Below are 24,822 nucleotides of genomic sequence, written 5' to 3' on the forward strand. Positions count from 1 at the left end.
TGGCCATCCACATATTATTTAATCTATCATTCCAAGCACTGGCTCTTATGGTTGGGGCAGCTGGAACCTGAAATTCAAGTACAGCTGGAAGGGCATAATTCACCATCTCTACCATAAGAGAAAAGGGGACGTGGTGGCTCAGTGGGTTAGGACGCTGAGCTTGTCGATCAGAAGGTCGGCAGTTTGGCAGGTCGAATCCTGAGTGCCACGTAACAGAGTGAGCGCCTGTTACTCGTCCCAGCTTCTGCCAACCTAGCAGTTCGAAAGCACGTAAAAATGCAAGTAGAAAAATAGGGACCACTACGGTGGGAAGGTAACAGCGTTCCGTGCGCCTTTGGCATCTAGTCGTGCCAGCCACATGACCACGGAGACGTCCTCGGACAAGCACTGGTTCTTCAGCTTTGAAACGGAGATGAGCACCGGCCCCTAGAGTCGGAAACAACTAGCACACATGTGCAGGGGAACCCTTACCTTTACCTTTACCATAAGAGAAAACATAAAAATGTTTGGAGCCAGGAAAGCTATAATCTTCCATGACATTTTAAAATTCTTGGTTTATTCATCTTCATTATATTATTTTATTCTTTTTCATATTTTCTTGTGTACCGATGTAGTTTCTTTACAGTATTCAATTTAAAAAAATGAACATTAGCATAATGTATGAAGCTAACCAACCTAACGTAAGCTTGACTATAAACCATTACTATATTAAGTTCAATAATAGTAACAGCACAACTTGTGGAAAAGGCATGAAATAAATTGACCTCATTCTCAGACATGACAGATTCTTAAGGATTTGGCTAGATCTTAACCAATTTTTCAGACAAACATTATATCTTGAAAAATCTTGCATCAACTGAAAAAAAATTAGGCCTAGGACAGTAGAATATGAATTGAAGGAGTCGTGTGACAAAGCAGATGGGGTTTTATGGGTTTATGATACTGCATTCCTTTAAAATACACAGCGGTCAAACCAAAGTTTGGGGAAGCAAGGACACAAAATGATAACACTAAGTCTAGCCAATTCAAGGTTTTATACCACCCCTAGATCTTAGACTGTTATGGTTCCCTTTCTAAGGTCATACTCCTTACTAACATTATTATCAGTATAAAAGTACGTTATTTGATTTTTTTTTCTTTTTCAAAAAGGAAAAAGAAAAATACAAGTACACACAACAGCATTAAAGAACTAAAATCAGCACAATTTTAGAATTGATAAAGCATATAACGGTTTAAAGAAAAAAAGGGGTTATTTTTTGTTCTATTATGGTATAAATAGAACAACTCCAAAAGCTTTGACCATATTGCTCAAAAGTCTTTTGCCTTGAACCTTTGCTCTGCCCCCAGAAGTTAACACTCTAATAGTAACAAGCAATACATATCATCAAACTAAGAAGAACATAAGCAAATTTAACATATGACAGTGTATGTGTTATGATACTGTGTCCTTGCTCCCCAAGCTTTATTTTCATCTTTATTTTCATTTCAGTGTTAGGGTTTGTCTCTGACATTGCTGCAAGAACCTTTCGTTTGATTGTTATGTATGAAACCTAACATTTACCTTTGCTTGCATATATCTCTGATAGAAGCAGCTTTGGCAATCACCTTCTCCCACTGAGTATCTTTACTAACAGATAATGAAGCCATATCAGACATTGCCATGAATCTCTGCAGTTCTGGATAAACTCGATCCTAAATATATTTTGATAGGAAAAAGGAAAACAGAAGATTAGAAAGTGACAATTTATTGCCCTACTGTTATTAATCTATCTTTCAAACATCAGGAGTTTTACAAATTCATGTCCCCTCCTACAATGCAAGATACAATTTTATGTTCGTTTGCAAATAACAACTGCATACACCCTCTCTCTCTCTCTCTCTCTCTCTCTCTCTCTCTCTCTCTCTCTCTCTCTCTCTCTCTTTGTGTGTGTGTGTGTGTGTGTGTGTGTGTGTGTGTGTGTGTGAGAGAGAGAGAGAGAGAGAGAGAGAGAGAGAGAGAGAGAGAGAGAGAGAGATCCCAAACCATATGATATCTTTATAATCATACTAGAGCTCTCACAAGATTTCATTTGACAAAATTTGGGACAATTTTTAAAAACACAGGTAAAGGACATAAAGTAGGGCTTCTGAAATTTTTTCAAGTTTTTTTTTATCAGCAGCTACTATAGGAGGCCTCTGATTTTTCTTCCATTTAACAGTGAGATCATGTGTGTGCATGTGTGTACTTCTGCTCTCATCCCATGTGTCTGCATGTATTTGTATGTACAGTTGTATTTGTACAAACAGGCACTGTGAAGTATTGAGCAAGCAAACTACTGCACACCCTGCTCTGCTCTGAGTCATGTGACCAAGACACGGCATTTAAAATGGAGTGTGGACAGAATTTTAACATACAGGTAGCCCTTGACGTACGACCACAATTGAGCCCAAAATTTCTGTTGTTAAGCAAGTTAAGCGCATTATGCCCCATTTTAAAACCTTTTTTGTAACAGTTAGTCAGTGAATTGTGCAATGGTTAAGCGAATCTGGCTTCCCTCATTGACTTTGTCAGAAAGCACTGGGAAGGTTATAAATGGTAATCACATGACACTGGGACAATGCCACTGTCAAAAATATGTACCAGTTGCTGCAACAGTCGTAAGTGTGAAAAATAATCATAAGTCACTTTTTTCAATGCTGTTATAACTTTGAATGGTTACTAAATGATGGTTGTAAGTCGAGGACTACCTGTATTGGCCAGTGTTTTTCTCATCAAAAGACAAAATGTTTCTGGAATTGTTTATCCCGGCTTGGGTCCGGGATATTTGAGGGAAAACCTGCTGCCGGCATCAAGTTCCCTTTGTCCTGTGCGCTCCCACAGGGAGGGCCTTCTCAGGGTGCCGCCGGTAAAAGACTGCCGGCGGATAACACCCAGGGGGAGGGCCTTCTCAGTGGGTGCGCCTACCCTCTGGAACCAGCTGCCCGTGGAGCTTAGGACTGCCCCCGACCTTTGTTCATTCCGCCGGGACCTGAAGACCTGGCTCTTTGAGCTTTCTGGCCTGGACTGAGAGTATTAATTGGGGTTTTATATTTTTCAGGGATCAAATTTAATTATTTTTAATTGCTTTTAACTTTTGCATTGTATTGACGTTTTTAAATACCTTGTAAACCGCCCTGAGTCCTACGGGAAAAGAGCGGTATATAAATTCAATAAACTTAAACTTTTCACTATGGTGTCCAGACAGATCCAGGGCATTTTTTAAAAATCTCTCTTTTGCCAGCTTCTTCCCAGCACCAAATCTGATTTTTACCCAACAATACGTTCTATTCAGTTTTTTGAAGCTACCCACTGAAAGGGAGGATCTTAAGCCCCTTTATATCATTTTTCCCAACCCTCCAATTTGGATTAAAATGGATGGGGGAAAAAGAGGGTGCATACCTGAAAAAATTACTGTATTTTGATTAATTTTCAGGTAAGAGTTTATACATTGAGTGGATAACCTGTAGTTATATGTAGCCATCCGAAACTCCCAACATGTATATGGATTACTTAAATAAAAAGATGTTTTCAAGAAAATATTATTTTCCCATCTCTTAAGGTTTGTAACAGTAGGGCTTGCTACAACAGTGAATGACACAGTTAAGCATTTTTTATTTTATTTTTTGTTAAACTGAAAATTAACATTTGTAAAGCTTTACCTGTTTTTCCCATAAACATGTCATCAGACGTAATGTAACAGCTTGAAGTTTTGGTGTGTTTCCTAATACCTGCAGCACACGTAAAATCTGTGCAACACAGACCTAGAAGATATTTTTTTTGTAAATGCAATTTTTTGTGTATTCATTTATCATGTAAAATAAATCCAGTGATTAATTTTGTACCATCTCCAGATGCTCTAATGTGCTCTCCTTGTTTAAGACAACAATCAGAAAGTAATTTTTAATTTGACTGATTGCACAATTTAGCATTACAAGTAGACAAAGAAGAAAGCCGAGTTGTAAAAATTGGGTGTAAACAGGATAGAGTGAGGTACAGCCAACAATCCCACATTGGCTTTATTTATAATCTATAATCTGCACTTTCATTATAGGATAAGAGTAGACATGATGTTTATAGTTCAAGTAAATTAATATACTTGATATGGGATAAACTGTGGAAACTTTACATATAATATTTTAGACATTTATGCAAATGAACCATTAATAAGTTATTCTGCTTATTACTGATGCATTCTTAATTTAAGAATGAAATGTGACTTCAGTGAACTATATTCATTATACACGACGCTGGTATAATCATGGTACTGAAATTAATTGCACCATGTAAATAATAGGAGAGATAAGTTATATTTTTATGCTGACCTTATGAACTCCCAAAGCAGGTAAAGTATACAAGATGTCTCGGCAGAGTTTGGCCTCCAATGGTCTTCCCAATTTAAACATCAAAACTGGAATCAGATTTGGCACCTATACATAAAAGCAATCAACCTAAAATTAGCACATTATATTACTAATTATTATAATACTAATACAGATAAATAGAAGCTTTTCTTTTGTGCTAACTTTCCCTAGTTTCAGAACAGAATCAGGCTTGAGACAAAGAACAAAAGGAAATAAAAAAACTACTGTGAAATTTTGCACTTTATATCACAAAATAAATAATGGACTGTTTACAAATGAAGTTTGACAATGAAGCAAAAGCAATAAAGAAAGGATGTAGAAAGTATCCACATATTATGACAATTTATATTTTAACATGTGAAAATATATAACAGGCCTCAGTTTCACACATTCCTCCTTCAGTCTGCCTTCCAATATGTCTGGGAGTAGAATTTGGAGGTTGTACACTTCTATTTTTGCAAAATACAACCTTCTATGTTATCTACAAAATTTATAATATCTAAGACTTCCGGTTTGCCATCATGGCCGCCGCGGACACTGGAAGGCTAGCTCCATCTTCCACGTTCGGTTTCGTTCCACTGGGGGACCCCAGAAAGGGTCGAAAGTCGCTCTGTAGGGGAGACGTGCAAGGAAGGGATCCCCGCTTGATCGCAGGAGGGCAGCATCCCTTCCACTTGATCCGGGGCAGTCCTCCAAACCAGCGGAGGAAAGACTGGGCATAGCAATATGGCTCGTCACTAGGCTGCAGACAGGCACTTCTAAAGTAATGCGGATGAAAATCAGTGAGATCCGATCTCTCTAAGATCCTAATTATTTTTTTTCCTGTAAAAGCTGCCCAAAGTATCTTTCCCCCTGTGAGGCGAGAGGGAAGGGAAATTTTATCCCACCCTCTAAGAATAGCGGCGACTGACTACCCAGGGGAGTTAAAGTACTAAAAGAATAACTAATCTAATTGGATTTATATGTTTCTGAAACTAGGGGACCAAAAGTTTTCTTATTTTCACCGAAGACTTTTGTTTTTATCTATTAAAAAAGAAATATAGTATATTTTAGATTAAGATTGTGAAAATAATACCCTGTATTCTGCTTTGGGAAGTCAGGGGGGGGGCTGGGGGAGGTAGGGGTATTGGGTGGATTAGGGTATGGGTTAGGGGTAGGGGGATGGGGTTTATGTTCAAAAATGTACTTTAAAACTTTTTAATAAAAAAAAAGAAATAAAATTGGAAAAAGTTTGGACTTAAAAAACCTTAAGAGGCATCGTTGACATCTTGTGGTGAAGCTTGGTATTACAACTTGTTATTGCCTAAAGGAGACTTGGCTTGAAGCCCAGACTACAGATAAGACTCTTTTAACTTTGATAAACACCACCTGTGAGAGGTTCAGCTGTAAAGAGAACTTCTGGGTGGCATGGCTGGCCTCCTTGAACTATGAATGGAAACCTTTATTGATTTTTAGAGCTGTATGTGGGGAATTGCCTTCCTACTTTTTTATCTGAGGAATATTGGTCATTATTGGACATGATGAAATACCTTGGATTATAAAATCTTACTTGACAAATGACTTTTACCCTAAAGACTACCTACAAACACATGAAATAGAGGTCCCATACCCAACTATAAAATTATTTTCATCATCTGATTTCAAAATCCTCAGCTTAATGCACCATTAAGAGAAGATAGATGAAGACCAGGAAAAGATTCTTTCCATGTTAAAAGCAATACATGAAACCACCCTTTCAGCTTGTGACAAAATAAAGATGTTACAGAAAAGAACAATATGTCAGCTTAGATATACAAACTCAAATTCTGACTACAACTAAAGAACTAACAACGCAGAAGGTAATAGAAGAAGTGGAATCCTAAGACAAAGGATTCAATTGATCAACAAATGCAGTCAATGGAATATCCAAAAAAGGGACTGACAACACTGAAAATGGAAGAGACTTTCTATATAAATCAGAAGAAATTTGAGGAGCAAGAACAGCAGACTGAATGGAAGATAAACATACCAGGATAATTATAGGGATTTGGAATAACAAGGAGACGATTTAAGGAATACAAATGGGCTAGCTAGCACTTCCAAAAAATGGCAACTAAAAGGTCTCTCTTATTCCAAACAATATATATAACAACAGAGGGAGATCTATTTGATGATTTAAAAGCATTGACATGGAAGGCTAATTGGCAAAGAAAGAAAGCCAGAATAAGGCTGAAGAAAATTGGGGTTTTGATTTATCAGAGGAGATTATATTACTAATCAGAGGGTCAAAGTTGAGATAAGGGAAATTTTGGTCATTAAAATTAAAACATTTGGAAATTAGTTGAAAATAAGGATGCTATTTGTTTAATACTTAAAAATTAGACCCAAAAGAAAAAAAATTATGAATATGTTTGATTTATTGATTAACTCAGACAATATACATAATGGGCTTTGATTTATTAAAGGGGATACTGTATTATTAATTAGATGATGTAAGATGGGGGAAATAGATAACTTTTAGGAAATAGAACAAGATTATACCCAAATAGATGTGTATTTTGAATATTAGATTCTGTTATGAATTGAGACAAAAGAAACTTTGGTTGCCTAAAACCTGAAAATTATAAATATCAAATGTTAAATTTGAATATTGATGGGAAGGTAAAAATTGGGGAAAACCAATAACAGGACATTGATTGACTGTAAAGATTGAATATAAAAGTAATTAAAATATGTATAAGGTAAAAATTTATTGATAAATGTAATAATGATGTTTTTATTTAGTTGATACAGTATAATAAGAACTGTATTAGCTTAAATATGAGATAGTAGATATTAAAGGAAAAAGAGAGGAAATATTTGAAGTTGTAGTTTGAGATATATTCTAAAGATTTTTGTATGTCAATTAACTATTGATTAACCCAGCCACCACATTGCTTTTTAAATACCTAAATGTAAAATTAGAAAATTAATAAAAATATTATTTTTTAAAAAATTATAATATCTATGATTACTTCTAAAAGGCTTGGTTGTTCAAAACTTAACAGAATTAATGTTAAATATTTAACATTTGCTAATCTGGATAACAAAACTACCCTTAAAGGGAAATGTTCAAAATGTTTTCCTATAGGAAAAACAGAAGGAATAAGCTAAATAGTTAGGATGGTTCATTCTTGCTGTAATAAACTATCATAGTTCCCATGAGCATTAATACCCTCCAGCAGTTCAATAATAGCACTCCTCAACTATTTCCTCTTTTATGAATTGGATTATATTAATTAAAAGGGATGTGCAGTGCTGCTTCAGATTGAAAGGGAAAAGGTGCCTTGGCATACGAGCTGGTGTCTATTAGTACCTGCTGGGAATTCCTTAAACCAATTAAATCTTTACTCAGGATCATACTGTAGCTGAAGACACATCATTCAATTCTATGGAAAATAAACACTTCTACATTAAGAAACTGATTACTCTATTAAAGTCTCTCAGGCAGGAATTTATGCACCAGTCTATAAATCTTTCAGTTCCATTATTTTTTTTAAAAAAAATAGCCTTTTCCCATTTATAATTTTTCTGCATATACCAACCTTGAAATACAGTATTCACTTTGTTGATTCGGCTCAGTATTCCCTTTTTTTTACAATGTAATTGTTTCTAATATACATTTCTGAACAAGCTAAAGAAAGCATGACATGCACAACAAACATCTGGCATGGGGACTGGAGGCTAAAACGTACAAGGAACAGTTTCTGGAATTGGGTATGTCTAGTTTAATGAAGAGAAGGGTGAGGGGGGATATGATAGCAGCCTTCCAATATCTCAGCGGCTGCCACAAAGAAGAGGGAGTCAAGCTATTCTCCAAAGCACCTGAAGGCAGGACAAGAAGCAACGGATGGAAACTAGTCAAGGAGAGAAGCAACCTAGAACTAAGGAGAAACTTCCTGACAGTTAGGACAATTAACCAGTGGAACGACTTGCCTCCAGAAGTTGTCAATGCTCCAACACTGAAATGGTATAGCATTTCCTGCCTGAGCAGGGGGTTGGACTAGATGACTTCCAAGGTCTCTTCCAACTTTTATTATTATTATTATTATTATTATTATTATTATTATTATTATTATTATTGTTGTTGTTGTTGTTGTTGTTGTTGTTGTTGTTTTCAACCTCTTTAATAATACCACTTCAGGACAAGGAGAAGAAATGGGAAGGTGGGGAAGAGAGGAAGGGGGGTTTGGGAGGGAGGAGTCACCAACACTGTAGTTTGCTCTTCATATATATTGTGTGGGAAGTTATATTTTTCCCCACTCTTTACCTCTGGCCAATTTGGAGCATTTTTGAACTTTGTTTCCTTGGGTTCTCCAGCCATGTCAAATTTAACCCCATCTTGTTCAATTTTTGAAAAGTTATCCTGCACGCCATTAAGTCAAATGTGGCAACATCAACATATCTAATTTGTATAGAATTTGAAATGTACAGTATTTGCTTGATTCTGAACCAATTTTTCAACTGAAAATGCTCAGTACCAACAGATTCAATTCACTGCTGCCTGGCAGTGATGAACTCAATATACTTAGCTGCTCTCATACCTGTAGTGTGTCACTGATGACCAAGTTATTTTTGATTTGCACTTTGAAAGAGGCTAGGTTGCATTCTTGATTAGTTACTCCCTCCTGGTAATCCAGCTACGCTTGAGTTTGTATGGATTTGAAGCAGAAAAAATTAGGCTACACAGAGAAACGGAGGCCCAAAAAAACGGAGGCCCAAAAAATGGGTAGATGGATCAGAAAAGATGTCAATTTCTGCTATGGACAAAGAAACCATGGCTCTGAACATTAGCAGGTGAATAAATGGGACTTGGACCTGGGATTCGGGTTTTTCTTTTCTTTGTACCAACACTTGTTTTTGTTTTCTTTCTCCGTTGAATCTCTGTGACGTTCTGAATCTTGCACATAGAGACAGATACACACAACAGACACACCGATCTGGTTTATGAATATGTATCGTAGGAAAATAAAAGTGGAGATGACTTGGCTCATCGACAGAGAAAAAGAAAAGGAAATGTTAAATTTGTCCTTACAACGTGAGTGTACTTCACTGGAGCAAAAAACTGAATGTCCTTGGAAGACAGACTTAAGACATATTCTTCTAATGAGGTTTTTGGCAGGTTACTTGTCTCTCATTTCCTCCTGTCTGCCTTTTCTGAAAAAAGGACATTTTGTGATTGGCCCATTCCCATTGCATGCTATTTTGTAAATCCTCTCATGTCCATCATTTTGTGATAAGTTTAAAAAGCCACCAAGCTTTCAAAATTAAGATGAGTCCCAAAAGTTGGGTGTACCCTTGAAATGTGCAAATATTGTTAGCATTTTCTCAAGCTGTGTTTTCAATAGGATTTATTTCCACTGTGCCAAGGGTTGCATTTCTACACTTTGCTAGAAATGGAAACAAAATGAGCATCTTTAATTGCTAAACTAGTTTCTTAGGCTACAATATTGTTTCAAAATAAACTATTATATGACTAAATTCTCCTTTCTATACCTTACATCTAAAATTTACATTAAATCAATGTGAGATTTTGGATAAAGGCTAACAGAATTATTATTGCTAAAATAATTGCTGTTAAAAACTAAATAGTAAATATGTCTAATAATACTTTTTTAGATATTTGCATTACATTTTGTACTCAAATTTAATACTCAAGTATTCTTGGTATTCTGATATTTAAACCATAGATTCAATGGAATGCTCTTCATGCAATAACGTAATAAAATAATGCTATAAAAGGGAGTACATTTTAATACAAATTTCCTCATTTTAACCTTGTTTTAACCAAAAATGCCATATCTTCTATAATTTTTACATATCAGCAAGATATAATTAACTCAATAGCTGTGTTGTTTTGAAAGCAGTGTGTGTTTCAGGAAAAAAAACACATAAATTCCACAGCTCAAATTAAGTAAAGAATTATATATTCTGCTGCATTTTGAAATGGCAGTTGATTTAACTGAAGGATTTATGAGGAAGAGTCATAGGTTCATTCTTTGTATGTAGAAGATTCCAAATTTAAACCCATACATATTTTTACATTATTGCTTTACAAAAAATGTCTTCATGGTACAAGTGATTAAGTCTAATGCCAAAATCCGAGTCAGTCCCCGACATATGATGTGAAAGGTCATCTCACCTTTCAAATGGACAAATTTCTAGAACTCCTTAATCCTGCTAAGAAGAACATCATGTGACATTTATCAACATGAGTAAAATCATATTGACAAGCCTGCCTGTTGGTACCCACATGTACAACTTAGTTTGTTTCTCAAACTCCACAGCATAGCAAGATCAAGGAAGCAAGAATTATGCAGATTTGATAAGATAACTTTAATACTACTCTAGGTAAATACAAAATCTTAAAAACTGTAATAAGAATTTCTTGCTTTCGTTTGTAGTGACCTAATTAAGAAAAAGTCTCTTTGAATACTTTCAAATGCTTCTTCCCAGATTTGTACCATCTCCATTTCTTGATGTTTATGCTAATGTCCTCTTCGATCTTTTTCCCAGCCTCCCATAATCTGTCATACTCACAAATTCATTATAGATGGGCATGTTGAAAAAAACCACCATAAAGAATTATGGTAATATGGGTAATACCTATACTATTCAATCCTTTTTTTCTTTTTCAATGACATCATCAAAATGTGGAGGCAAATAATTGATTTTCAGTGTATGTTTCCTTTTCAAAAAGAAAAAGAAATCCAAAGAGCTAAACTTAACTCACTTGTTTTGTTTTTCTATTCCCATCAAAATTTTGCTCTTGTGATTCGACCTCTTTATGCAATATGACTACATTCCCTGTAGGCATCATAGTTTTATCTCAAAATAGTATAAATGCACTATAAAGCTTACCCCTGCTTAACAATAAATAACCATAGAAAGTGGATATATTTTAAAGGGCCAAGTCAACATTAAGGTCAAAAAGCTGTTAAGAAGGCAGAACTAGTGCAGTCGCTCAAGAGAAAACAGTAAGCAATATCATGCATATGGCAGAGAAAAACAAAAGTTATCAAATTCAAACTAGGCACGGATCTTAAGAGTGGTGGGTCAGCACCAAACAAAATAAGCATGCACCTTCACATGCAGAAAAATGTACCCATCCCGAAGAGTTGCAAATTAGTTGTTGAATCAGGTTTTACAGACAGCCTTATTCTATTTTATCTTACTGGAGCCAAGACACTGTAGCGACCTAATCAGGGCAGGACAAAGGTGGAATTTATTAGGCTAAATAAAGCACAGCCCAGGTGCAGAAGAGGAGTGCACCAAAACAAGCCTTGGTAGAAGCAGTCCTGAATTTCTCGCAAATCCATATTTCTTTTTGTCACAAAAGGAGGTTTCTTTGAACAATTTCAAAGAAATTTTGAAATTTCAATTTCAAAAAAAGTTTCTTTTTTTTCTGTATTGCATCTTTAATCACATTAGCTGCTTGCTGTGATATACACAACTTTCCTTTGAACTCAGAGTTTTCAGATGATAATAATTTGAAATTAGCATAACTTCAGAAACAGGAACAAAGCATTCAAAAGCCATATGGTTCCAAAGCCATTAGGCCATTCCTATAATTTTCAATTGTACAAGAATTAAGGGTTGCTTCCAACTGAACAAAATCATTAGAGATATGTTAAGATATTTAAATTTAGTAGCTGGAACACTGGGGTTGTACGATGAGCCAGAACACACAGTTATAGTTGATTGGTTGGAGAGTGATGGCTCCTGCCTGAGGTAATCTTCGCTGTGATTGGTTGCTATGGGTGTGGCGGGGGAATTTCCCTTTTCCCCTGCCTTTTTTCTTCTGTGCGCTCTGTGTTTTACCTCATGATGTGGTGATATGCCTAACTATCTTGTTTACTTTTATAAAGATAAATGTAAAATATATTCATTTATATAAAACTACAAGTTCATCTCAGCATCTCTGAATCCATTCGGTCGCCGGCTGCGCAATTCCTTGACAAGATGTCCGTAAGGATATCCTCTAAAAGCATTCACTGCTTCTAATCAGGATAGTCTCCAACATTCTCCCAAAGGAAAATTTTGTATTCAAAACCACTTTCAGGTAGTGGGTTTTGACCTTAATGGAGCCTGCCCATTACAGTGGTCTTAAAGCAGATCGCCCACATGACCAATTTGATTTTACGACCTTTTTTGTCATGGTGTTTAAATGAACGCCGCAGTTATTAAGTGAAGCTTTAGAGACACACTGGCTGATCCAGGAGAGGAGTCAAATGAGGAATCCGTTTGGAATCCCTATATGGGCATAAGAGGGAGAGCTCTGTTTCCCCCCCCCCTTTGAATGCTATTGAACCTTATCTAGTCTGACTCAAGTACAAACCACCAGTCTGAGAAGATTCCTGTGTTGTAGGCATGAGCAATAAAATAGCTAATTGAACTCTTTGGGAGAAGATCTGATTGTTCGTACCCAGTGCTTTTTTTGTAAAAGAAAAAGAGGCCGGAACTCACACATGTCATACAACCCGCCTTGCCTACCCTACAAGGTTCCATCCAAAAAAAGGTGCCGGAACTCTGTTCTGGGCATTCTATGACAAAAAAAAAGCCCTGTTCGTAGCTGACATGAATCCATTGTTCACTATGGGCCTGTTTTGCCAAAAGCCAGAAATAAATGCCAGATTTTGGCAAAAAGCATTATAAAACACAGTCAGGTGACTGCAAGTTACTACAAGTGGCTCTAAATTTGAACCAATTGCTGTGCACTCAAAATAAGGTTAGGTGACTGAGTGTGTGTGTGTGGGGGGGGGGAGTTGGCCATTGGAACAGGGTCATAAGTAGCCCTGAGGAGGTCCATCATAAGTTCGGTGAGTCCACTAAGTGACTGGTCATAAGTCGAGGGCTCCCTGTATATTAAGAATTGAGGATTTTTAAGAAATGTACATCCATGTTTTTTTTTAAAGTGATGAAAGCAAAGAATATGAGGTACAATTTCTGTGATCGCAAAAAGCTACATACAGAATGAAAAAGCAGACCTTACAACAGAAGTGGGGAGGCTCTGTGAGAATTTTGGGGGATCTTTTAAGGGTTTTCTGGAAATTTTGAAAGCTTCCTGCAAATGGTTGCCGTGAAAGGATTGCACATTTCCAGAATGACTGGCATGACGAGTCCAGCTAGTCACAAAATCCCCAAAATACCCCCAAATACCCCAAAGCACCTACAAACTACAGTACCCAAAAGCAAACCATTGCTTCCCTTACAGGATGAACATTCAAGAAGCTTCCTATCCTAGTTTTGCTTTGTTGTTTTCTGAGGAAGTACAACACATTCTCAAGCAAAGCATCTTCCATTATTTTTCTGTCTAAGATTTTGTTTTGTCTTGAGACTTTTTTATATACAGGGAGTGCAGAATTATTAGGCAAATGAGTATTTTGACCACATCATCCTCTTTATGCATGTTGTCTTACTCCAAGCTGTATAGGCTCGAAAGCCTACTACCAATTAAGCATATTAGGTGATGTGCATCTCTGTAATGAGAAGGGGTGTGGTCTAATGACATCAACACCCTGTATCAGGTGTGCATAATTATTAGGCAACTTCCTTTCCTTTGGCAAAATGGGTCAAAAGAAGGACTTGACAGGCTCAGAAAAGTCAAAAATAGTGAGATATCTTGCAGAGGGATGCAGCACTCTTAAAATTGCAAAGCTTCTGAAGCGTGATCATCGAACAATCAAGCGTTTCATTCAAAATAGTCAACAGGGTCGCAAGAAGCGTGTGGAGAAACCAAGGCGCAAAATAACTGCCCATGAACTGAGAAAAGTCAAGCGTGCAGCTGCCAAGATGCCACTTGCCACCAGTTTGGCCATATTTCAGAGCTGCAACATCACTGGAGTGCCCAAAAGCACAAGGTGTGCAATACTCAGAGACATGGCCAAGGAAAGAAAGGCTGAAAGACGACCACCACTGAACAAGACACACAAGCTGAAACGTCAAGACTGGGCCAAGAAATATCTCAAGACTGATTTTTCTAAGGTTTTATGGACTGATGAAATGAGAGTGAGTCTTGATGGGCCAGATGGATGGGCCCGTGGCTGGATTGGTAAAGGGCAGAGAACTCCAGTCCGACTCAGACGCCAGCAAGGTGGAGGTGGAGTACTGGTTTGGGCTGGTATCATCAAAGATGAGCTTGTGGGGCCTTTTTGGGTTGAGGATGGAGTCAAGCTCAACTCCCAGTCCTACTGCCAGTTTCTGGAAGACACCTTCTTCAAGCAGTGGTACAGGAAGAAGTCTGCATCCTTCAAGAAAAACATGATTTTCATGCAGGACAATGCTCCATCACACGCGTCCAAGTACTCCACAGCGTGGCTGGCAAGAAAGGGTATAAAAGAAGGAAATCTAATGACATGGCCTCCTTGTTCACCTGATCTGAACCCCATTGAGAACCTGTGGTCCATCATCAAATGTGAGATTTACAAGGAGGGAAAACCGTACACCTCTCTGAACAGTGTCTGGGAGGCTGTGGTTGCTGCTGCACGCAATGTTGATGGTGAACAGATCAAAACACTGACAGAATCCATGGATGGCAGGCTTTTGAGTGTCCTTGCAAAGAAAGGTGGCTATATTGGTCACTGATTTGTTTTTGTTATGTTTTTGAATGTCAGAAATGTATATTTGTGAATGTTGAGATGTTATATTGGTTTCACTGGTAAAAATAAATAATTGAAATGGGTATATATTTGTTTTTTGTTAAGTTGCCTAATAATTATGCACAGTAATAGTCACCTGCACACACAGATATCCCCCTAAAATAGCTATAACTAAAAACAAACTAAAAACTACTTCCAAACATATTCAGCTTTGATATTAATGAGTTTTTTGGGTTCATTGAGAACATGGTTGTTGTTCAATAATAAAATTAATCCTCAAAAATACAACTTGCCTAATAATTCTGCACTCCCTGTAGATGAACCATGTCACATCTTAAATAAAAATTCATCTAAATGTGGAGACAGAAAGCTTATTTATGTGGAGGTATCAGTAAGCACATTAGTGTCACACTATTTTACATACCTCTTCTTTCCATATGAAGTAGCAGTACCTATAGTTTAACTGTATGTCTAGTCATGATCCTTGACTAAAGAAAAGTTAAGATTAAAATTATAAATGTCTCTATGGGACCTACTAATACAGAGAGAAACAATTAAACTGATAGTGGAGATATACTGATAATTATACATAAATTTGTTTGTAAAGCAACTAGCAATGTTATACCAATATCTACTTTATAAATAATGTTAAGATCATAAACCAATGGTTTCTGATGCTTTGTTGTACTGTACTAGGTTTTTAAAATCCAACAAAAGCTACCTCTTAACTTCTGGCTTAAAGAAAGGAAGGCTATGTCCTTACCAATGCTAAATGAGCATTTATTCTTCAACCTTCCCCCCCCCCAAGAGTTCCTTCCACCCCCTTCTTCATTACTTCGCACTGCCTATGAACACACTCAGAAAGCTATTGAATGTGTTGCTTAGCAATGCAGCATTTTCAACCCCTCACCATCTCCAAAGATTCAGCAGCTAGGCCAACCTCTCCATTAGATGCCTGACAAAGAGTTAGTGGATTCATCCCTCCCTTTTTTTTTCTTTCTTCACACAATAAACTGTAGTTTCAAAACAAAATCTCGGTCAAGTCAGTCATGCAAATAGACTTACTCGCTGCTCTTAAAATTATTAGCCGGAATCAAAATATGACCCTTCACAAAATAGAATTGCTACCCATGTTTATATTCTGACAGCAAATCAGTCTTCATTTAGTTACACAGCCATTACCTTGGAAAAGAAAAACGAAGAGAAGAGAAGAGAAGAGAAGAGAAGAGAAGAGAAGAGAAAAGAAGAGAAGAGAAGAGAAGAGAAACAAAGCTATCTGATGATATATAGAGGAATATTTTTTAAATTTATAATACTACATATTACTACATAAAAAATTTAAAACTGTTCTCTCTCCAGCGCAACTGAACCACAATTTTATAATTCTGAAGGTGAGTGTTAGTTATAGAAGATGGGAATATATTACATATTGTAGTATCCTTATTTTTTCTTTTAATTTTGAATGGATAAGATTTGGGAAAAAGCAGTTCTTTGTGAAACAAAGTCCTTGAATTCATTACTACATACATCTTCTTTTGGAAAAAAAAATGTTTTTAGAGAGATGAAAATTCCAGGCACAACTATTGTTTTGCACTAGTTTACACAAAAATTATCTAACAAATGATGGTGGTGGTGATCAGTATTCCACCTGGAAAATATGAAGGATTGAGTGTTTATTGTGCAGATAGTAAGGCAGCAAAAGACAAAATAAAGCAAGGGAAACAACAAGAAAGGAAGGAACTGGGGGAAGGAGCAGAACAAAGTTGAAGCCTGGAGAAGGCATTGTCTCCAGGCCTCAACCTTGGCAATGCAACTTAAAATGGCTGCCATTTCAAGGACATAGGACCCAAATTTTTGTAACTCAAATACAAGATTGCAGGATAAGAAGAATGCTGTTATTCTCCTAATAGCATCACCATCACTACAATATCATTTCTGCTACAAATTAATACAAAGCATATGAGATTTAATTTTCTACCATGTTCTTCAGGCCATAAACTTGATCAATACATATATCTGTCACATTTCAGTCTTGAAAATGTATATAAGTTATACCGTTATTTCAAATTTTGCAATCTGCAAACCAGTTTTCTTCGTACCTGACAGTGCTTTTAATTTTGTATTCTATTTTACTCTAATGTGCTTTGATTATGCTATACTGTACAATGCCATAATTTCACATTACTAATATGTTCCTTTATAATGATCAGTATATTCCCTGTGTAATGTAATTTCTAGTTATTAAAAGACAAAAAGCATTTTTGCATAGACACACACACTAGTTCCCAAACTGAGAATTTGAAATGCCATTTTTCCTTAAGATCAAGTTTCATTTATTCTTTCATTTGATTTGTTCTTGGTCTTCCAGTTGAGCCCAAAGTAATATAGAGAACGGTCTTCAGATGAATTTCCCAGAAGGCTGTCATTTACAACTAAATATTTTACTGCTGCAGTTTAGCTAGACCATAAAAGGGTGAATATCCCCCAAGGAGTCATAATCCACTAATAATGGTAATAGATCTTGTATTACAATGCACAAATGACCTCTCAGTCAAACAATTTAATTTTTTCTTCTTGCAGCATGGTTGGATTCACACACAACATAATAATAGTGTTTTTGACACAATGAGTCAATTCAACCCATTAGGAAAGCAGCATTAAACTCTTCTGCCAACAAAACAAATCAGTATGACTTCTGCATTCATTCAAACTAGCATCATACTCATCTAAGAACTTCCCGATTGTTCCAAATCATTCTTTGCCTAGTAAGATGCATTGGAAGCAGATAAACTGCAAATGCTAAATAGCTCCGCTATAGATTAAGTATACAGATCTCCTTTGCTCAATCGGGTAACACCCCCCCCCAAATGTATCAGACTGCAATTTTTATAAGGCTGATATTGGCTGCTTTGCACAGTATGCAAATAACCTCAACAGGAATCAGTGACAGATGTCCCTTATAAGCATATACAGCATTCATGTGGCAAGCAGAGCTACATATCTCAGCCTAGAGCAGATTCTTTATTATCTTAGACGAATCATGTAGCTTACTAATTGATCTCTTCAGCAGAGTATAGGAAAACAAAATAAAGTAAAAAACTGCCAAGGAGATTTGTTTTGTATTGCCTTTTTAAAAAGCAGTTTTATTTTTCTCTAAAAATAAATACTGGAAAACTTGCAGGACCCAATTTAGATTCTTTCTGAAGAGGGAGATCATTGAATTTCTCTGTTTAGTCATAATCTAACAATCAACTTGTGTTGACCCAAAAGAATGCTACATTTGAGGAACATATGCCTTTAAATGACCTTTAAATGCCTTTAAATGTGAAAGTTAAGAAATGGCAGTTTTATATTCCTCTCCTTGATCTCATCAGCTCATCAGCTCTCCCTGGTATATTGAGCTAAGCAAAATTCCTGCAAAAAAAGGATTAGGGAAAAGTGGGATAAGCTACAACTTTTCTACTTCTTTTTAAATATTAAGAAATACTAGATAAGCCATCCAATTAGGGGTCACTATTAGTCAACATAGAAGTGTAGTACTGTAAACTACAAAGGCTATTGTAGCTACAAGCTAATGCAACTACAATTGGCTAACAGAAAGCTTATGGAACAACGTGCCTTTTTAAAAATCCATTTGGATAAGTCAATTAGCAAGCTTTCAGCAAGGTCTTGTTCTTTAGAAAGAAAAACATTATCTACAAGGTGACACTATGAAATTAAAATGCATGCTCCCCTCCTCTTTGAACTGATGTAAAGATCAGACACTGAGTGTAAAAATAAGAGTGCTCCATAAATAAATATAATGAAATATGTTTATGTGACCTTTGATACAACATGTTCAAGATACTTTTGTGCCAAGAAGCAGAAAACTCTCAGAGCATAATTTCCAACAGAGAGGCTTGGTTGATGGAGAGGTTTTAAAAAGCAGACTTTGAGAATTGCATCATATTGCTAGCTACAATTCCTTTTATATAAGCCAGGGGTGTCAAACTGCTGGCCCGTAGGCTGGACACCTCATGAAGAAACCACGCCCACCCTATTACCGGCAATGGGGAAAAAGTTCTGATACGTCATGTGACATCACGAGTTTGACATGTCTGATATAAGCTACTGAAAATGAAAACACTAAGAGTTGTAGGTTGCAAATTACAGGTAGTCCTCAATATAATTGGCACTAAGCAACACAGTTATAAAGTGTGATGTCACATGACTGCACAACTTACAATTTCCAGGACTTCTGATTGCCATCTTTAAGCGAACCCTGTATGGTTGTTAAGTGCAATGTCACATAATTACCATCTGTAACTTTCTACCAGCTTCCTCACTGACTTTGCATATTGGAAACTAGCAGCAAATGGCACAAATTGGAGTCACGTGACCATAGGGATGCTGTGACTGCCACGATTACAAAGACTAGTTGTAAGTCCCACTTGTTCATTGCTGTCATAGCTTCAAATGTTTACAGAACAAGTAGTCATTAAATGAAGATTACCTGTATCTGGAAGAAAGCATTTGAATTTTTAAACCAAAATAAATAAAAAGCTAATTATTTATAACTTCCATCCATATAGTTGAACAGGATCCAAAGAGAGCTTAAAGGCACTATTAATATTTGAGGGGGTGCAGAGGGCACTCACTAACTCACATTTATTAGTTGTTGATCCAAAATAATATTTTGGTACCTAAGGAGCCATCTCTCCCCAATGGGAATACACCAGTAGAGGAAGCTTACTACGGATCGCATCTGCTAAGGGAATTCCAGAAGGCGGGTTGGAGAAGAGTCTTTTCCGTTGTGGCCCCATTCCTGTGGAACTTCTACCACTGGAGGTAAGAACTGATCCCACTCTTTCAGCCTTCTGGAAGGATGTCAAAATTTGGCTTTGTCGGAAGCTGACAGGATGAGAAGACTCATCCCAGTCCCATCTGTCTGTTGGTTCTGATTTCAGTACAGTTTTACAATCACAATCTATGTAGTTTAAATGTGTCAATGTTATAATTATTTTTACTTATTTTATAACTTACAAGCAGTCACCTTATTAGAGGGTAGATGGGCAGCATAAACATTTAATAAATAAAAATATCTCTAAAAGAAAGGTTACTCTTTCCTATTTCAGTTACAGCACACACACATCTCCGAAGTCCTATCAAAATGCCTTAGAAGCATTTGAAACCATCTTAAATGGTAAGTGATAAATTAAGATGAATGTTTTTGACATCTTCTATTACATGTTTCCTATTTAGAATGTCTAATTTATTAAAATATTGTGCAGACATCAAACAGAATAGACCTCTGCAATTTGTACCCACAGATGAAAATTAAATTGTAGAGATTTAAGGAAAATCTCTTAATTCCAAATGTAAATAATAATAATGATAATGAAGTTGGGAAGGGACCTTGGAGGTCATCTAGTCCAACCCCCTGCTCAGGCAGGAAACCCTATACCATTTCAGTGTTGGAGCATTGACAACTTCTGGAGGCAGGTTGTTCCACTGGTTAATTGTTCCAACTGTGAGGAAGTTTCTCCTTAGTTCTAGGTTGCTTCTCTCCTTGACTAGTTTCCCTATACCATTTCAGGCAAATGGCTGTCCAGTCTCCTCTTAAAAACTTCCAGTGTTGGAGCATTCACCACTTCTGGAGGCAGGTTGTTCCACTGGTTAATTGTTCTAACTGTCAGGAAGTTTTATTTATTTATAATTTATTGCAAAATAGATAGCTACCATATTGCCTATATAAATTGCAAAAACCTTGGTTTAAAGATTTTTGCTTCTTATATTTCATGTTTATTTGATTACTGTTTTACAGATTATAATGCTTCTTTCAAAAATGTTATATCTGTCTTAAGCTTTCTTCATGATTTTAGCACATGAACTAAATAAATTAGTCTGGCATAATTTTGATTTATCATAATCAATTATTTAATTTCCATTGTACTAAAAGATATTGTGACCCGCACGTTAAAGAAAGCTACACAAAAACTAAGCTTCTTCTGCTAAGTTAGCCATAAACCTCCCAACAGGCCAAATACCCAAAGATTTAAAAATGTTTTTTTTCTAGCACTCAATGTGGTTGATGTAGGGTTAATCCATATCCTCATCCATAACTATGCAAATAATTTACAGCAGACTGCCATTGGCAACACCCTCTGTGGTTCTAACCTTCTTCCGTTTCTCTATTCTATACTAAAAAATAATAATAATAAAAAAACAGCTGAAAATCTTGAACAAAGACAATCCAGGCCATTTGAGGTTGAAAAGAAATTCCCAAGCTCCCAATTTCTTGTAAAGTAGTTCCCATTTATCTGTTGTGAATTAATATGATAAAAGCATGCTGAACAAACCATCCACAGACAGCTGTTCCCACAGAGCTGCAAACTGTAAAGCAGAATTTCTCTGTTATCGTTAAGTCTTTTTTGCATTTTGAACGCATTTTTTAAAAAACAAGACACCCAAAGAAATTAAATACAGTGAGTCAGCTGTAGTATATCCAAAACATAAGATTTTCTCTCACTATTTTATTGTTAACCTTTGCAACTCTTTGGACATTATAATACTTAAGCAACCACTTAATAGGTACTTTTCTGCATGTTTTAATAATTTTACAGTTGAGAAACAAGTATAGTAAGTATCTGAATGTACACCAAAGGGTTTAAAAATTAATAGAATACAATTACTGAATGTTTCATAATTATTAATGAATTGTATTCTTCATTGTTGCAAAGCTTATTTCTCATAATTCAATGGTTCAGGTCTCTTTGCACTTTATGTCACCCTCCTTAATGCTTCCAATATACGCCAGGTTAATAGAAAATAGAAAAGTCCATGGGTATTTTCCTATATGTGTCAATTAGCCTGTTAAGGTTTCATACACAAAAGCCTCTCTAGATGAAATTAATAATCACTAACTTCCCATCTGCTTATCTGCTGCTTTTGTTCTTTATATGTATTTAATAACAAACATTTTAAAAAACTGAAAATATGTTGGACGATAATGGTTCAAAGTATCTTTTCTGCCAGGAAACACAAGAATACCAGTTAACTTTCAGGTAAATATTCACTTAAGTGTTTGTTCAGTGACCGTTTGAAGGGGTGAACATACAGTATTTACCCTGGCACCCAAAGTTACAGCCATTGCAGACCCTCTGCAGTCATGTGATCAAACTTTAGGCAGTTGGCAGCCCACTGCAATTACAACTGATCATACACGAAGACTTCCAAAGCCTCGGGAGAAGGCCACACACAACTTGGAACACACAACCTTAGGAAAAAGGCCTCGCGGGGCCTGCAGCTGCAGTGGGATGGCCGAGTGAGCTGGGGCTTAGCACTGGGGCATCTGGCCATGGTGTGGGAGCTGAGGCAACACTATCCTTGGTGATAGTGAGACTGGCAAACTCAGGGCTGAAACAGAGGCCTGGCAACCAGCTGAAACGGTTGCTGTGCAGGGCAGCCAGAAGGACTCGGGGGCACAGGCAGGTGAGGGGACTTTAAGAGGAAGCAGTCTTAAAGAGGCTGGGAGGGACTTAGCCGGGAATGGCTTGCATCGGGGTGGGTCCTTGCCTAATGACCAGATGGCATTCAGTGAACGACAGGAATGAGAACTGTCAATAACAGAATAGCAGAGTTGGGAGAGACCTTGGACGACTTCTAGTCCAACCCCCTGCTCAAGAAAGAGACCCTATACAGGGGTCCCCAGCTTGTGGGCCAAGGCCCGATACCAGTCCGTGGTCTATTCGCCACCGGGCCGCGTGGGTGGCTGGCTGGCTGGTGCGAGCACATGTGCGCGCACAGCCCCACTCACGCGAGCATCACAAGCACTTGTGGCCTCACTCGTGCAAGCACCCAAGGCCTCACCCGTGCGAGTGTCACGGATGCTCTCGGCCTCACTCGTGTGAGCAACGGGTGCTTGTTCATGCGCACATGCTTGCCCCTCCTACAAAACCATCCTCTCTTTCTCCCCTCCCCCCTCCAGTGTTGGATCACCTTCTGTCAAGATTGCCATTGCTAAGCAATGTAATTATGTAACATCATACTTTAAAATACATCGCTTAGTAATGAAATCCTGGTCCCAGTTACTGTTACTAACTGAGGACTACCTGTAGGTACCAAAGGGAGCAGGGGGTACCAAACAGGAGGATTCTTCTACCTGCAATGGAAACAAGAGCTTGCTGACAGTAATATCTGGCAACAATACCTTGCCACACAGCTGACCCAAAAATTGCTAAAGGAAAGAAACTTTGAACAGGGATGGAAGACTGTACAGATAGTCTTCAGTTAACGATGGTAATTCCAGCAGTGCCTGTTGCCACTGTTAACCAAGGATTGTGTGTCGCTAAGCAAGGACTTGCTTGCAACTTCATGCCAGCTCCCAGCAAGCAAAATCAACTAGGAAGCCAGTATTAGGTAGTAAGTCCTGGACAGCTTGTGGGGCACTGCAACAGTCATAACTTCAAGGATTAGGTTAAGTACTATTCATTTAGCACCATCGTAATTTTGAACAGTTGCTGAATGATCATTAAATAAGGACTACCTATATGTCGCCAAAATCTGAATTGTTTTAACCAATGTAGTTTTTTATGAAAAAATGAGAATTTTGGATTGATTCCTATTTAACTAAAATGTTCATGTAAGGACTAGCTCTTAAGGACTAGCTCTTAAAACATTTTATACTCCCTCTCTCCAGGAAATAAAAATGAAAGAATGAGTAAAACTGGAATTATGTATAGTTTGTAGAGAAGTGTAATAAGGTTAGAAAAAGGAAACGCCACTCAAAGTGCTCAGAATAAACGTTCAGATGAGAGATATTTTTCAATAGATAATTTCCATCACAAATTTCCCAGACTTGACTGAATATGTTGGGATTATAGCTCCCTGAATTCCCATCCAGAAATGCTACTTGGGAATTTGAGGTTTTTCAGTCCTAATGCAAGTGAAAGGCATCAGGTTGGGGAAAGCTGCATTAATGACATCTATTGAAAAGCACAATGCAACTAATCTATCTTTTTTTAATCTTTATCCATCTTATAGCCAATTATGCATTCATAATGTGCTATCTTGTATCTTCTGATTGTGAAAAACAAGCATGGCAAATGGGAGTAAGGAAATTATATAGATAGGCAAGTGTGATCAATTCACCAGGTAAAGCAATCTAAGTCTAGGTTAGCTAGTTTAGTCTGTTCCAGAACTTTTGGCTTCCAACATCATGCATGAGCAGCCACCTCAGACTATGAAAGTTGTAGTCCAAAACATCCAAATGGTTTTAAATTGTGCCCAATCACTCAGTCTCTAGTCATCTCATGACTGGACTGTTGTAATATGCTCCACAAGGGGCTGCCCTTGAAGATCATTTGGAAGATGCAGCTGATGCAAATTGTGGCACTCTGGGTAGTTTGGGCCCCCCCCAAGAATGGCCCTTGTAACACCACTGTTCCGCGTGCTGCATTGGTTATCAATCTGCTTCCACGTGCAATTCCAGGTGTTGGTGATTACCTTTAAACCCCTTCATGGCATGGGTCCAGGTTACTTGAGGGACTCTCTCACCCCACTGGGATTGGCCCATACCACTCGTGCCGGCAGAGATGGCACGCTGCGGATCCCGTCAGCCCAAGTATTCTGGCTAGTGGGGCCCAGGAGGAGGGCCTTCTCTGCTCTTGCTCCTGCCCTCTGGAACATTCCCCCCCCCCGCGATCTGAGGTTGGCCCCAACCCTCCTATCTTTTTGCAAGAGCCTAAAGACATGACTGTGCCAGTTGGCTTGGGGCCCATGGGGGATCAGTGCAATGGAGGAGATTGGCTGAGTAATAACAGATCCCCCCTCCACCCCCTCCACCCCT

The 24,822-nt window shown here is 37.5% G+C and overlaps 1 protein-coding gene across 1 annotated transcript in view; it reads right to left on the reverse strand.

The window, feature by feature from the left end:
- Positions 1-24,822, reverse strand: part of FOCAD (focadhesin) — a 157,370-nt gene that overhangs the window by 93,178 nt on the left and 39,370 nt on the right. The window contains exons 12-14 of the mRNA XM_083352870.1: positions 4,342-4,446; positions 3,679-3,780; positions 1,562-1,692 (exon numbers count right to left, since the gene is read on the reverse strand). Of these exons, the coding sequence (XP_083208996.1) occupies positions 1,562-1,692; positions 3,679-3,780; positions 4,342-4,446 (338 nt within the window). The remainder of the gene's footprint in view (positions 1-1,561; positions 1,693-3,678; positions 3,781-4,341; positions 4,447-24,822) is intronic.

Source organism: Vipera ursinii (genome assembly GCF_947247035.1).
Source record: "Vipera ursinii genome assembly, chromosome: 2".
NCBI classification, from domain to species: domain Eukaryota; kingdom Metazoa; phylum Chordata; class Lepidosauria; order Squamata; family Viperidae; genus Vipera; species Vipera ursinii.